Source organism: Dendrobates tinctorius, unplaced genomic scaffold (assembly GCF_039654945.1).
Source record: "Dendrobates tinctorius isolate UK_male_01 unplaced genomic scaffold, ASM3965494v1 ptg000250l, whole genome shotgun sequence".
Taxonomy (NCBI): domain Eukaryota; kingdom Metazoa; phylum Chordata; class Amphibia; order Anura; family Dendrobatidae; genus Dendrobates; species Dendrobates tinctorius.
This window is the reverse complement of record NW_027361917.1, coordinates 12,000,570-12,015,490: the sequence shown is the minus strand read 5'-3', so window position 1 is coordinate 12,015,490 and position 14,921 is coordinate 12,000,570. Positions and strand designations below refer to the sequence as shown.

The 14,921-nt window shown below is 44.2% G+C and overlaps 1 protein-coding gene across 3 annotated transcripts in view; it reads left to right on the top strand.

The window, feature by feature from the left end:
- ATL2 (atlastin GTPase 2) overlaps window positions 1-13,685 on the top strand; it is a 94,808-nt gene extending 81,123 nt beyond the window's left edge. For 2 of the 3 annotated variants that reach the window (XM_073557483.1, XM_073557484.1), the window contains 7 exons: window positions 710-848; window positions 958-1,085; window positions 4,860-4,916; window positions 5,015-5,086; window positions 7,137-7,568; window positions 9,269-9,283; window positions 11,683-12,032. In XM_073557483.1, the coding sequence (XP_073413584.1) occupies window positions 710-848; window positions 958-1,085; window positions 4,860-4,916; window positions 5,015-5,086; window positions 7,137-7,568; window positions 9,269-9,283; window positions 11,683-11,790 (951 nt within the window). In that variant the 3' untranslated portion in view covers window positions 11,791-12,032. Of the gene's footprint in view, window positions 1-709; window positions 849-957; window positions 1,086-4,859; window positions 4,917-5,014; window positions 5,087-7,136; window positions 7,569-9,268; window positions 9,284-11,682; window positions 12,033-12,174 lie in introns of those variants that run through there. The other variant, XM_073557482.1, reaches the window with a different exon arrangement.
- The last annotated feature ends 1,236 nt before the right edge of the window (window positions 13,686-14,921 follow it).

The window sequence follows — 14,921 nt, the reverse complement described above, 5'->3', positions numbered from 1 at the left end:
ATCTTTCTTCGTTTTCCCACCTGTAGCAAGAGCATGTCTTCTAACAAAGTTCAAGCATTAAAGGGGGTTGTCCAGTACTCACATAACCCCTTCTCAATCCTCATGTTTCTCTCTTGTAAAATAATAACACTTAAACGGCACTGGCTGTCCCAGGGATCACGTAACCTTGTCATGCGATCCCTGCTGCCAATCAGCTCTGGCTTCACTCTCCTTCGGACAAATCATATATATCCTGTGGAAATGAGAGAACCGTAGCTCTCACTTCCTTATGTTGTATGTGATCCGTCCCTATGAGGGGGAAGCCAAGTCAGCGTTGATTGACCCCAGGGATTGCGTGACATAATGTTGTGCAATCCCCGAGAGAGACTGCGCCAACACTGCTGAAGTGATGCTGGCATCGGAGAGGAGTATAAGAGTTATTATCTTAGAAGGGAGATGATTGAGAAGGGGTTGTCTGAGTAGTGGACATCCCCTTTCAAAGGGCTTGTGCTGAGTTTATAATGGGTGATAACTTGCTGTGTGCAGATGAGAATGAATGGCGCTAAGGTTCACATGCTTCATTCAGACAGCTTTCTGCAGGGCCACGTTTTTGGGATTGGTGGTGGTCCTGGCTTTTCGACTACCAGCCATCGGAAAGTTATGCCCTATTGATGGGCATGAACTTCAGTACTTGGAAAGTTGAAATGCTTTGTACCTTTTTGTCTTGCAGGTAAAACAAAACCAACACGAGGAGCTGCAGAATGTCAGGAAACACATTCACTCTTGTTTTACGAATATCGGCTGTTTTCTCTTGCCTCATCCTGGCCTTAAAGTGGCAACCAATCCTTCGTTTGATGGTAGATTAGTAGGTAAGCTCATGACAAATGCACTTTTGTGGCCTCTGTTGTAAAGAAATTCTAGCTATCCATCCAGTATAAGTTTTATAGCCTTTTAATAATGAGACTTTATCCACGTTAGACATAGATGACGAGTTCAAGAAGGAACTTCAAAATCTTGTCCCTTTGCTTCTTGCTCCTGGAAACTTGGTAGAAAAGGAAATTAGTGGTTCCAAGGTGACTTGTCGAGATCTTCTTGAATATTTTAAGGTACGTACAAGCAGGCTGTAAGCGGGTTGTGTCTTGCCGCTCGTGACCTGAGCTCATAGATCATGATTTTTGCTACACATAGTGCTTCAACACAGGCGATCAGATGATCGCAGCTTCACGTCTCCTAGAGGAACTTTTGAAGCCAGTAAAAAGAAAAAGTTTAAAAAAAATATAAGTTCAAATCACCCCCTTTTGTCCCATTGAAAATAAAGCAATTAAAAAATACACTTTTGGTATCGCAGCATTCAGAAATGTCTGATCTATGAAAAGTATAAAGTCAATTTAATCAGATCTGTAAAATACGTAATGAGAAAAATAATTGAAACTCCAGAATTACGGGTTTGTTTTGTTTTTATTTTGCTGCTGTAACATTGCAATAAAAGGCTATCAAAAGATCGTATCTAGCCCAAAATGTTATCACTAAAAAAAAAAAAATCAGGTCGGGACGCAAAAAATAAGCCCTCGCCCAAAGCCTGAAAAATTGGACATGCTATGGGTCTCGGAAAATGTCGACATAAGCTAATTTTTTTTTGTATTTATTTAATTTTTAATTTTTTTTTTTTTTTTCAAATGTCGCAAAAAAAATTTCACCACTTAAGTAAAAAAGTACTTATTTGGTATCTGTGTACTTGTCCTGACCTGGGGGAATCCTTGTCAAGTCCGTTTTAGCATTCAGTGAACATGGTAAATAAAAAAAAAAAAAAAACAAGGGAAAACAATTGTGCAGTTGCGTTTTTTTTTGGTAATTTCACCACACTTGGAATTAGTTTCCCGGTTTCCAGTACACTATATGGTAAAACCAATGGTGTCATTCAAAAGTACAACTTGTCCCGCAAAAAAACAAGCCTTCATATGTCCGTATTGATGGAAAAATGGAAAAGTTATGGCTCTGGGAAGAAGGGGAGAAAAAAAAAAGGTAAATCTCAAGGTCATGAAGGGGTGAAACTATTGTGTGCGCTATCCAATGTGCAGAAACTTTTATAAAAAAAAAAATAGAGGCGCAGATCTATGGAAGCAAAATTAGAGAGATGCCATTTTCATGGATATAGATATACACTGCTCAAAAAAATAAAGGGAACACTTAAATAAAAGAATATAACTCCACGTAAATCAAACTTCTGTGAAATCAAACTGTCCACTTAGGAAGCAACACTGTTTGACAATCAATTTCACATGCTGTTGTGCAAATGGAATAGACAACAGATGGAAATTATTGGCAATTGTCAAGACGCCCTCAATAAAGGAGTGGTTCTGCAGGTGGGGACCACAGACCACATCTCAGTACCAATGCTTTCTGGCTCATGTTTTGGTCACTTTTGAATGTTGGTTGTGCTTAGCATTGAGACGGACTCTACAACCCACACAAGTGACTCAGGTAGTGCAGCTCATCCAGGATGGCACATCAATGCGAGCTGTGGCAAGATGGTTTGCTGTGTCTGTCAGCGTAGTGTCCAGAGGCTGGAGGCATTACCAGGAGACATGCCAGTACACCAGGATACGTGGAGGGGGGCCATAGGAGGGCAACAACCCAGCAGCAGGACCCGCTACCTTCGCCTTTGTGCAAGGAGGAACAGGAGGAGCACTGCCAGAGCCCTGCAAAATGACCTCCAGCAGGCCACAAATGTGCATATGTCTGCACAAAGGGTTAGAAACAGACTCCATGAGGATGGTCTGAGGGCCCGATGTCCACAGAAGGGGGTTGTGCTCACAACCCAACGCCGTGCAGGACACCTGGCATTTGCCACAGAACACCAGGATTGGCAAATTGGCCACTGGCGCCCTGTACTCTTCACAGATTAAAGCAGGTTCACGGTGAACCAATGTGACAGAGTCTGAAGACGCCGTGGAGAGCGATCTGCTGCCTGCAGCATCTTTCAGCATGACCGATTTGGCAGTGGGTCAGTAATGGTGTGGGGTGCATTTCTTTGGAGGGCCACACAGACCTCCATGTGCTCACCGTAGGTAGCCTGACTGCCATTAGGTACCAAGATGAGATTTTCAGACCCCTTGTGAGACCATATGCTGGTGCTGTTGGCCCAGGGTTCCTCCTAATGCAGGACAATGCCAGACCTCGTGGCTGGAGTGTGTCAGCAGTTCCTGCAAGATGAAGGCATTGAAGCTATGGACTGGACTGGCCCGCCCGTTCCCCAGACCTGAATCCGATTTGAGCACATCTGGGACATCATGTCTCGCTCCATCCACCAACGCCACGGTGCACCACAGACTGTCCAGGAGTTGGCGGATGCTTTAGTCCAGGTCTGGGAGGAGATCCCTCAGGAGACCATCCACCGCCTCATCAGGAGCATGCCCAGGGATTGTACAGTAAGGAGGTCATACGGGCACGTGGAGGCCACACACAATACTGAGCATCTTTTCCTTGGCATGACGCATTTCCACTGAAGTTGGATCAGCCTGTAATTTAATTTTCCACTTTAATTTTGAGTATCATTCCAAATACAGACCTCCATGGGATATTCATTTTGATTTACATTGATAATTGTTTTATTGTTCTAAATACATTCCACTATGCAATGAATAAAAATTTGAAACTGGAATTTTTCATTCAGAGATATCTAGGATGTGGTATTTTAGTTTTCCCTTTATTTTTTTGAGCAGTGCGTATGATGTGCATACTCTATAATATCTGTATCCACATGTATTATAATGTATGCGCGTGTGTGTATATGAAAAATGCAGTGTGCCGATGTATGTATATAAAATATATACCACACACTATAAGGCTGAGTTCACACGTGGCGTTTTTTTTTGCGTTTCCGCGGCGGTTTTAACCGCGCGATTTTGCCGCAAAAACGCGAAAAATAAGCATCCAATGCATTCCCATGGGATTCCGCAATGCTGTGCTAATGCTGCGGTTTTTACCGCGGCGGAATCGCTTCGCGGTAAAAAGCGCAGCATGCTCATTATTTTGCGGAATCGCGGCGATCCCGCACCCATAGGAATGCATTGTTCCGCTTACTTCCCGCATGTGGCTGTGCACACCATGCGGAAAGTAAGCAGAACATTTGCGGATGGTACCCACGGTCCGGAGGAGAGGAGACTGTCCTCCGGGCTTTGGGTACCATATCCCTGTAAAAAATAGAATTTAAAATAAAAAAATATTGTTATTCTTACCTTCCGGCGTCCCGCGCAGTATTCCCGCCTCTCTCCACGCTCCCGTTCCCAGTAATCCTTTGCGAAAATGCCCGCGATGGCGTCCGTTCTCGCGGGATCGCGAAGTCTCGCGGTCATTCGCGCGACGTCATCGCGATCCCGCGAGAACGGACGTCATCGCTGGCATTTTCGCAAAGGATTACTGGGAACGGATGCGCGGGACGTCGGAAGGTAAGAATAACACCATTTTTTATTTTTTTTTTTTTACATTCTATCTTTTACTACTGACGCTGCATAGGCGGCCTCAGTAGTAAAAAGTTGGTCACACGTCAAACACTATGTTTGATGAGTGTGACCAACCTGTCAATCAGTTCTCCAAGCGATGCTACAGATCGCTTGGAGAACCCTAGCATTTTGCAAGCTAATTACGCTTGCAAAATGCTAGTTTTTCCGCGGGAAAATCGCGGGAATTTAAAATGCGATTTTACCGCGGAATGGAATTCCGGATTTCTCGCGGTAATTTCCGCGAGAGTTCCGGTACGTGTGCACTTAGCCTAAGGCGCAGTTTTAATTACACAAATTTTATATAACACACACACATTGACATACATCTATCTGGCAGTGTCTCATTCTAGTCATCATTGTCCGTTTTCTTATTTCTAGGCGTACATTAAAATCTATCAAGGAGAGGAGCTTCCCCACCCAAAGTCCATGCTGCAGGTATGAATCTAAGAGCAAAATGTTTTTCTCTTGCAATAGAAAGGCCGTCACAAACACTTTTAACGTATTTTCTTGGTTGTTTGTTTTATTTTCTATAGGCAACAGCTGAAGCCAATAACCTTGCGGCTGTAGCCGGAGCTAAAGACACGTACAGCAAATACATGGAGCAGGTAAGATGCAGCCAATAATCCCTGACACATTCCTGCTTTCCATTTCTTCTGTCAGTGTGCTATTAGAAATTCAGTGACCTCTCGACATGTTGGGTGATAATTCCAGTGTATTCTTTCTATGGCCCAAAGTGTGACATAATCAATAAGACGTAGGGTCAGATCTAATAATATGATCTAGGAAAAAAAAATCAATTCAAACATGGTCAATAATTATTTTTGGACCACGTATTGCAGGGGTTCGTGTTTATGATCAGAAAAAAACCCACAAACTGGCAAAATGTAAGGGAAAACGTTTGCTGTCAGCCTAGGAGAGGTTTGGTTTCTAACAGAACGACCTGTACTCCATTAGAGGAGATTGTGATAACGGGTACTCGATGGAAATATTGTCAGCACATCCACTGGATATGCCACTGATGTATGAAAGCAATGTCTCACCTCTGGTGCCAGGAGCTATATTGAGAATTGGGGTCTCCTCACCTGTCTGATGAAGGGCGAATATCCCTTTAAATGCCATCAAAAATGTCCTTAATTAGAAATGTCAATTGAGCTACATTGTTAATATGGATAGGAAAGGGTCAGCCCTAAGAGAGCTAACTTTTCCTTTGTGATCCCAATTTTTAATCTCCTGGGCCAGATTTTCAGAAAATAACTACACATTTACAAAAGCGTTTATATCCTAAATTTAAAATCAAAACTTTTATTTATTTTTTTTTAAATCGATGGTTCTTGTTGTCATCAACACTTCAGATAGACTATCACAGATTATTAGTTTTTATTGTAAAGAAGTCTTGTCTTCTCCAGAGATTGAAGCTTTCTTTCTCTAGAAGGAGGGGGGGGTGGGAAAAGTGCCCTCTTGGGTTCGTTTTAGGGGGTTTCATATAAAACAGACTGATCGTACCTTTTTGTATGTGGTTTTTATGTACTCATACAAATTAATCATCCAAGACTAGGTAAATTAATTTTTTTTTATTTTTTTTATAATATTTCTTCAGCATGAAGATGCTCTTTGCCCCTTATCAGTTTTGTGGCTTTCCTTTGTAATTTTTCTAACTCCAGGGTCTCCTTTCTATGAATTGGTGCCCAGAACTGAGCAGCATATTCCAACTGAGGGCATGCAATGCTCTGTAGAGTTATGTATGATGTCTCCCGTCATGCCTCCTCTGTAGAGTGGTGCGTGACGTCCCCCGTCATGCCTCCTCTGTAGATTGGTGCGTGATATTCCCCTTTATGCCTCCTCTGTAGTGGTGCGTGACGTCCCCCGTCGTGCCTCCTCTGTAGAGATGTGCGCGACGTCCCCCGTCGTGCCTCCTCTGTAGAGATGTGCGCGACGTCCCCCGTCGTGCCTCCTCTGTAGAGATGTGCGCGACGTCCCTCGTCGTGCCTCCTCTGTAGAGATGTGCGCGACGTCCCCCGTCGTGCCTCCTCTGTAGAGATGTGCGCGACGTCCCCCGTCGTGCCTCCTCTGTAGAGATGTGCGCGACGTCCCCCGTCGTGCCTCCTCTGTAGAGATGTGCGCGACGTCCCCCGTCGTGCCTCCTCTGTAGAGATGTGCGCGACGTCCCCGTCGTGCCTCCTCTGTAGAGATGTGCGCGACGTCCCCCGTCGTGCCTCCTCTGTAGAGATGTGCGCGACGTCCCCCGTCGTGCCTCCTCTGTAGAGATGTGCGCGACGTCCCCCGTCGTGCCTCCTCTGTAGAGATGTGCGCGACGTCCCCCGTCGTGCCTCCTCTGTAGAGATGTGCGCGACGTCCCCCGTCGTGCCTCCTCTGTAGAGATGTGCGCGACGTCCCCCGTCGTGCCTCCTCTGTAGAGATGTGCGCGACGTCCCCCGTCGTGCCTCCTCTGTAGAGTGGTGCGCGACGTCCCCCGTCGCGCCTCCTCTGTAGAGTGGTGCGCGACGTCCCCCGTCGTGCCTCTTGTAATACAGGACTATATACTCTCTCTAGGCCTTACACTGTGTACTGTAGTCTAATATTGTGATTTTGGAGATGCGACTCTTTTTTGCTTCTTTGGCTGTGGATCTGGTTGACTGTAACACTCTTCACCCACAGGTATGTGGAGGAGACAAGCCATACATTGCCCCAGCAGATCTGGAAAGAAAGCACTTGGATCTGAAGGAAACCTGCATCAAGCAGTTCCGCTCGGTGAAGAAGATGGGTGGAGAGGATTTCTGTCGCCGATACCAGGATCAGCTGGAGGCAGAGATAGAAGAAAGCTATGTAAACTTTATGAAACACAATGATGGCAAAAATATCTTCTATGCTGCCCGCACCCCGGCCACTTTGTTTGCCGTCATGTTTGCAATGTACATTATCTCAGGGCTGACGGGTTTCATTGGCCTGAACTCTATAGCAAACATCTGTAACCTGATCATGGGGTTAGCATTGCTGTCGTTCTGCACCTGGGCTTACGTCAAGTACTCCGGAGAGTTTCGGGATTTGGGAACCTTAATAGATCAAATTGCTGAAATAATTTGGGAACAGGTTGGTATCTCCGGTAATGTTTCTTTGTTGTTTATTTCCACAAATGTAGGTGTCTCCTGTGCCTGGATATCTTGCAGATGTACACAAAAGATGTTTGTTTTTTAGTGTTGTTCACAGCACACTACGCTACGCTAAGGGTTAACGCTTTTCTGCACAAATTGTGACGTTTGCCATTTACGTGCCATTTTCACCCAGCTCTGACAAGTGGTTGTATTGAGGGGTGTGGGGTGATCCACGCTTGTCAAATTCATGATGAGCGGCAGCTTTCTTTACGCCACAGACCTTACACCAATGTTTGACTGCGGAAAGATTTGTGCCAGGGCGCACAGCAATTCGCGCATTGCCTATTTTAAAAGGCGCGCTCCTTTTAGTGAATCGGGCACCCCGCTCTCCCTTTATCAAGATTGGTGTGAAAAAGCCAGATCTTGATGACTCGCTGCCCAAATATTATGATGCGCACGGACTTCTGTCCTTAGGAAGAGCCATATTTTAGCAATTGCACTTTATTCTGCCCTCTAGTGCTCACTGAAAAAAAAAAAAAAGCAACGATGACTTCAGAGCCAGAAAAAACAATTGCTCATCCAAAGTAGCATCATATATTGCATCCAGTGTTTATACATAAAAAGGCAAAATTTCTGATTGTGGTCATGTTGGTCCTGACTGTCCGCTGCCACCTTTCCTCCTGATCACTTCATTACACGGAGAATGTTGGCATCGTACGTTATACTGGAATGGTTTTTCTTCCCCCAGGCATGTAATCTGTCATTTTTTAAGCGCTATGGATGCCATTGCATCATGGTGTCATGTAACTCCTGTACTAACTGGTTTTAATGAGCCGCTGTTCTAAGTGCAAAATCCCATGATGAGGCTGCCACATGCAACCAAGGATGACCCCACCAGTGGGGACAAGTGATTCCGTAAGTTTGCCGATGTTGTCTTGAACTCTTAATTGTCCCTGGTGGTGGGCATGGCTGGCAGCCGCAACATGGGATCTTCCAGGTCAGGAGACTGTCATGGTGTATGGCACAACTTGTGCCAACTCAGGAATCCATACCCTACCCCATAACCGCAGTTTCCTAACAGGGCCGGCTGATCACCTCATGCAACCAAGACCCATCCCATGCTGTTTCTGCTCATACTACCATGTTAATAAGATGTTTGTAAATACTTGGGATGGACTTGGATAAAATGTCCGTCACCAACCAGTTAAGTATTCGTAGTCCTTCAAGGAGAAGCTTGCCCAGAGTAATATGAGGATGAACCTGTTTTTCAATAAGGTATTGCAGAATCTGGATGTGACATAAAGGTGACGAGGTGGTAAGGGGCTCCCGTATTGTAAAGCATCGGGAGGGCACCTGCAATGAAACTCCACCACAGAAGGCAACGTCTTAACGTCTTACTCATCCGAGGGACCAGCAGGAAGTTCTATATAGTGGGAATAGTGTCCTAGGAGAGGACCGAGGGATTTCTGAAATATTTTTCTATTGTGCGTTTCTTATGTTTAATGCTCCATTAAGTGTCTGTAGGGGATTTCTGTAATTGGATGAGTTTACAGGCAAGAAAGATTACACAGTTTCATCTCTATTCACATGTTCAGTCTTCTGCTCCGTCCAAGTTAGGCGCTAACGTTTTCCCTTATCCCATCCATCTTCTTTCCATGCTGTGTCTTACGTCTGTCTCTTTTCTTCCGTGCTGCACAGAGGAGTCCCAGGAAGGTGAGGTGCTGCCACGTCCATCTCCTCACATGGGTCACAATTCAGGATTGAAATGAATAGCAGAATTTGCCATATTGTGAAAACTTATACTCCAGAACCCAATTTAAGGTTTTCTAGTTCCTTTAAGATCTGATTTCCAGGACCCCCCACCCATCATAAAATGTTTCCATATATAATCACTTTCTAAAATGGGAATAGTACTTTAAGTTGTTGTGGAATTGGACAAACTCATTAAAATATCACTCCCCTCCTCCCCCCCCTTTTAAGGGACTTTTTAAGTGTCATGAAGGTATAGGCGTACTCGCTGGATCCAGCCGTGGTCTGGTCTGTGGTGGCACCACGAGACCGCTTCTGTAACGGGCTGGATCACCGTGTGGCGTGACAGTTACTCTGTGTAAGTCTATGAGAGCCAGAGTGGGGTCCTTTTAGTTTCGTAGACTTGCATTGAGAAAATTCAAAAAGTGACCACAAAGCAGCCACCGGCAGGTCACAGATATATGGTGCCACAATGGATCAGAGCACCCTCAAACTGGAAGACTGTGACCAGGGGGGTATTCCTCACAAAGTACATTTTAATTAATAGATCTTGGAATAAAAATAAGTTCCACGATTGTAAGTGTGGTTTTAAAAAAAAAAAAAAAAGAGGTTACTGTTCTGAGGTAATTGTATAAATGCTCCTCTGTTTATAATGGCTGTGTCTGACCGTGCAGGAACAGGGTCTGATCATACCACATCTTATAAAGAGGGGAGGACACAAGAGCGTATATAGACAGAACAGCTGGGAATTACAGCTGATTGTTTCTGTGAAGCAAAACATGTCACTGCCCGTTTTTAAGCAATGTTTCCCCTTAAAGAAAAAATCAGCCGTGATCCCCTGCTGTCCTGTCTGTATCCTCTTTTGCTTCCTCCCCTGCCCAGGAGATGTGATATGATCAGGCCATGTTCCTGTCCGGTCAGACACAGCCATTACACAGCAGGGGCACATTTATAAGACTATCTCAGCACAGGAGCATTTTATTTGACACATACAATTGTGGAAATTATTCCAACATCTTTTTATTCCAATTTACTTTGTTTATGGGAAAACATCTTTAATGACACTTGGACACATGATACCTAACAAAGGACCAAATTTAAAAATCTCACGTGATGGGACATTGATGACACGGTCGGTCCTGTCCTCTCCTCTACAGCGTATTTGTTGAACTGCACCCGTAGGATGATGCCACACCGTCTGTTACCAGGGAGCACACAACCTGACCCTTGAATGTGATCTCTCTGCTGCTGGAATGGGATGCCCAGCACTCTCGGGTAAATCACAGCGGCCTTGGCACCCACGTCACCACTTGCACAAGTGCTGTTAATGTGACCAAATTTTAAAGTGACTCAAGTGACTCCTTTCACCTTCTTTGAGCTATTGTTGAAAGGGAGCATTAAACAAACAAACAAAAAAAAAACAAAACATTTTGGTTACCCCTCTAAACATATACACTAGGGAAGTATAAAATAATGTAAAAGTGCCCCTGGAGGAGTTCAGGTTTTGGAGAATAATTGTAAGAAAATGCTAAATTAGAGTGGCCAGTAAGTCATTTTCACAGGCATATTGTACCTATTTAAAGGGTTTGGCCACTACTTTTTTTTCTTTGCTAGCTTATCCTTAAAATAGGGCCTCAATGTCTGATCGGTGGGGATGCGACACCCAGCATCACTGCTGTTGCCCTTTGGTGACCGGAAGTTCTCAGATGCTGCCGGAACAGAGTAGCTCCAATATTTCTATTGTGTCCGTGGCCGGTTACTGCAGCGCCACCCCCTATTTAAGTTGGATCGGGTGTGTAGCAGCAGTACACGGCCACCGTAGTTTTGACGGAGCTACTGTGTTCCAGCAGCATCCGAGGACGGCCAGAAACAGCTGATCGACTGGTGTGCCGGGTGTCGAACCCCCACCAATCAGATATTATGGCCTAGACTGAGGATAGGCCATCATTAAAAAAAAAAAAAAAAATGGCCAAACTTTTAACTGTCCATATTTCTAGTATAACGCCCAGATCCTAGAGTTTTGACTTCAGTCTTGTAGATCCCGTAGGGTCATTATTATTGCTGCCGTGGTCCTTAAACAAGTTGCTAGCAGCCTTAAAAGCAGTGTTCTGTAAATCTGGCCACAAATATTCCATATTGTGATTCCTACTGCAGTTTTTTAGCCAATTTATTGAAGCCCTTTCTTTGTCATTTATTATGACTTCTTCTCATTTGCTATGACACCCAACCAATGTTGACGATCCTATAAGGCGCCTCAACAAAAACAACTTTTCATGCCTGAATTGTGCCTCATGCTCCATCTATAACTACTCATCCATTCTTCTATTACGCTCCTGTTCCTAACTAACCACTTCATGTTCTAGGTATTCTCCAAACTCTATGAAGTTTGTAAGCGCCGGCTGCCCCGCCGGGCATTACCGTCTACCCAGCGACACAGAAGGTCATCAAATAATAACAAGAGGAAAAACTAAAGCCTACTCTTTCCTTTGCTTCTTTCAAAGTATTTGGTTTTGATCACTGGATCAGTTAGTACTGGGCTCATTAGACCATTATCTGGTTTCTACATGGCAGGTTTAGGAAACCAATGGCCCTCCAGCTATTGACGTAAATAAATGGCCCGCATGCACCACCGGCTGGAGAGCCACCGGCCGCCTTACCTCTGCCATATGGGGATCTCATCATATGTATATATATACACTACTGCTTTCGAGAAGTGTCACATAGCACAACTTTTTTCATGCCTTTTTTTATTTTTACCTTTTTGTTGCATTTGTTTTAGTTGTTTTAGTTTTCTATCATTTTTTTACCATTATTTTATTATTTTTCCTTTCTTTTGCATCTTTTAAACACACCAGGTATTGAAGCCAATGAGTGATGCCCTCATGGAAGATAATATAAGACAAACTGTGACAAACTCAATCAAGGCAGGTCTTACAGAGCAAGTAACTCAAGCTTCCCGGCTAAAGACAGACTGACAATCCTTCCCGTGACTGTTTTCTTCCCTAATCTATGCTTTTTTTTTTTTTTTTTGTACAATGAGAACTGTGTAAAAATAATACAAAATAAACCAAAGTTTACCATTACCACTGCTGGTGTAGTAGAAAGTGGCACATCATTATTTACAGGCATAAATCCGTTTCCCACGTGAAAAATATATAAAATTATTAGTCCAGACATGGAAGTTTCTTTTCCAACCAGTGGGAAATGGTGCCCCACTAGCTCCGAGGTGGACATCCTGTAAGTCGACCTCTAAGGCCGGAGTCAGACTTGCGAGAAACTTGCACGAGACTCTCATCTCAATACCCGGCACTGCCGCCAGCACTCTTGACCAGAGCGCTCAGCTGCATAGAAATACATGCAGCCACACACTCCGGTCCCGAGTGCCGGCGGCAATGCCGGGTATTGATGCGCGAGACTCATGCGAGTTTCTCGCAAGTGTGACTCCGGCCTAATGGTGTGCCCATGACAATGGAGGCCCACTAATGCTTACGGTTTGGCTTACATCATTGAGCACCACTGGCCTGGTGTCCAGGTTAAATGTTTGTGCCATTTCTTAAGTCTCTGTAGCATTCTTGGAAATTACATGTTTCATAGACAAATTCTATTTTTTAAAAAATGAATGTAATGTTCATTTTATAATTTTAATATTTATACTCCGTTATATTAAGAGTGTCATCTATGATGGACAATTACGTTCTAAATTGGTTGCTTGATTCACTGCCTTTTCCGTGTACATGTCTCATTTAGTCCGGTGTGTCCATAGATTTAGCTTGCTGTATGGAAGGATTTCTTGTTTTTTTTTTTGCTCTTTTCTGATAAAACCACAAACCTGCCATAACTGTTGCATATCCGGCAGAATGAATCCCCCCCCCCCCCCATTTTTTTTTGCCCTTATGTAAATACTGTATGCTATTAATTTTATTGGGGGGGGGGGGGGGGTTGTGGGTGGGGAGGGCATCGGTCCATCCATTAGCATAGCTACAGCTTTAGAAAGTTGCAATCATCTGTACAGCATTTAGTTATTTTCTATACAAGAACAGATAGGGCATGTATATGATATATAAATAATATAAATACCAATTTTCTATCAAGTTTTTGTAGTCCATGCCAAATCCTGGTTCCGTGGTAGGCTAAGTCGGGTCCCTGCACAGGGACCGTTTGTGGCTCTTGTAAGTGTGTGAGTGCATCATCCAATCTGAAATTTTGATATATTTGTGATAACTACATGCCTTGATCACTGCTGTCTCAACCCGATGGCTGAGAAGAAAAACAAGCATTTTGTTGTGAATCTTTGTCCTGTTTAAAAATGAAAGCTGTTTCCTGTAATTTATTTTTAGTATGATTAAAATCTGTTGTATATATGGCACATCAAGCCGCGTGGCGTCTTCTTTATTTGTTGGTAGTTTTTTTTGTTTTTTGTTTTTTTTCCCTGTTACATAACTTAACACACTACTTTTGTATTGTAATAAAGTAAAAGTAGAGACCCTGATTACAGGGATGTGTTACTGGGCTGTGACTTACTGTTTCAATACAACCAGTGTTTTATCAACAGGAGATTATCAGTAAAGGACTACTTGGCAGGTGCAGGGAAGTCCAACCCCTCCCCCAGCACCGATTACCAGCGCTCTGTACAATGTACGAAAAAGCTTGTCACCGCTTGTGTATAGGGAGTTATGGCTGTAACCACACACCCCGGATCTGACTGACATAGACTCTGTGTTACAGCTAGAAATAAGGTTTACAGCCTCTAGATTTTACATCTGATTCAGTAGCTTGAAAAAGTATTCCTACCATGTGAACTTTTGTTACACCCACAAACATAAATGTATTTTATTGGGATTTTGTGATATAGCAACACAAAGTAGCAAGTATTTGTGAAGTATAAAGGAAATAATACATGGTTTTCTCCTACACCTCATTGGGGGACACAGACAGTGGGTGTTATGCTGCTGGCCACTAGGAGGACACTAAGTAAACCAGAAAAAAAGTTAACTCCTCTCCTGCAGTATACACCCTCTCGCTGGCTGGGAATTCCCCAGTTATTGCTTAGTGTCTGTAGGAGGCACTTGGGTCTGGCTTCAGACCCCACCGTTTTTATTTTATTATTGAATTTTCTGTAAATTTTTATTTTTTAATAGAGTGAAGGGGGCGACTGTTCCTTTCTACGGCTCGCTCTCCCCTGAACCAACAACAGGCAAGCAAGCGGAGTATACCTCCCTGTACACTTTCCTGCGACGACTGGGGCTGATTCTTCTGCGATGGTTCCTTTACGGTCCCGGTACCCCACACGGATACGGGGGCAGGCTTGGAGCACACGGAGTGCATCGAGAAGACTTGAGCAGCGCTTTTGGATGCTCTGAATCGGCCCCAAAGCTCTCCGTCCCCCTGTCATAGGGTGGATCGATTGAGCAATACCCCTGTAACAACCCCTCCGGCTCTGCTATATCGCCCGGAAGCTTTTTTTACCTCAGGATCTGAGATGGGATGAATCCTGCAGGCTCCTGGACAGCGCAGACGGAGCGAGCACCGGATTGGAGGTATGGAGTCGGGTCCTGGTCCCTGGGAGAAACGCTGACTGAGTCTCAGCGGTAGTATACCGGCT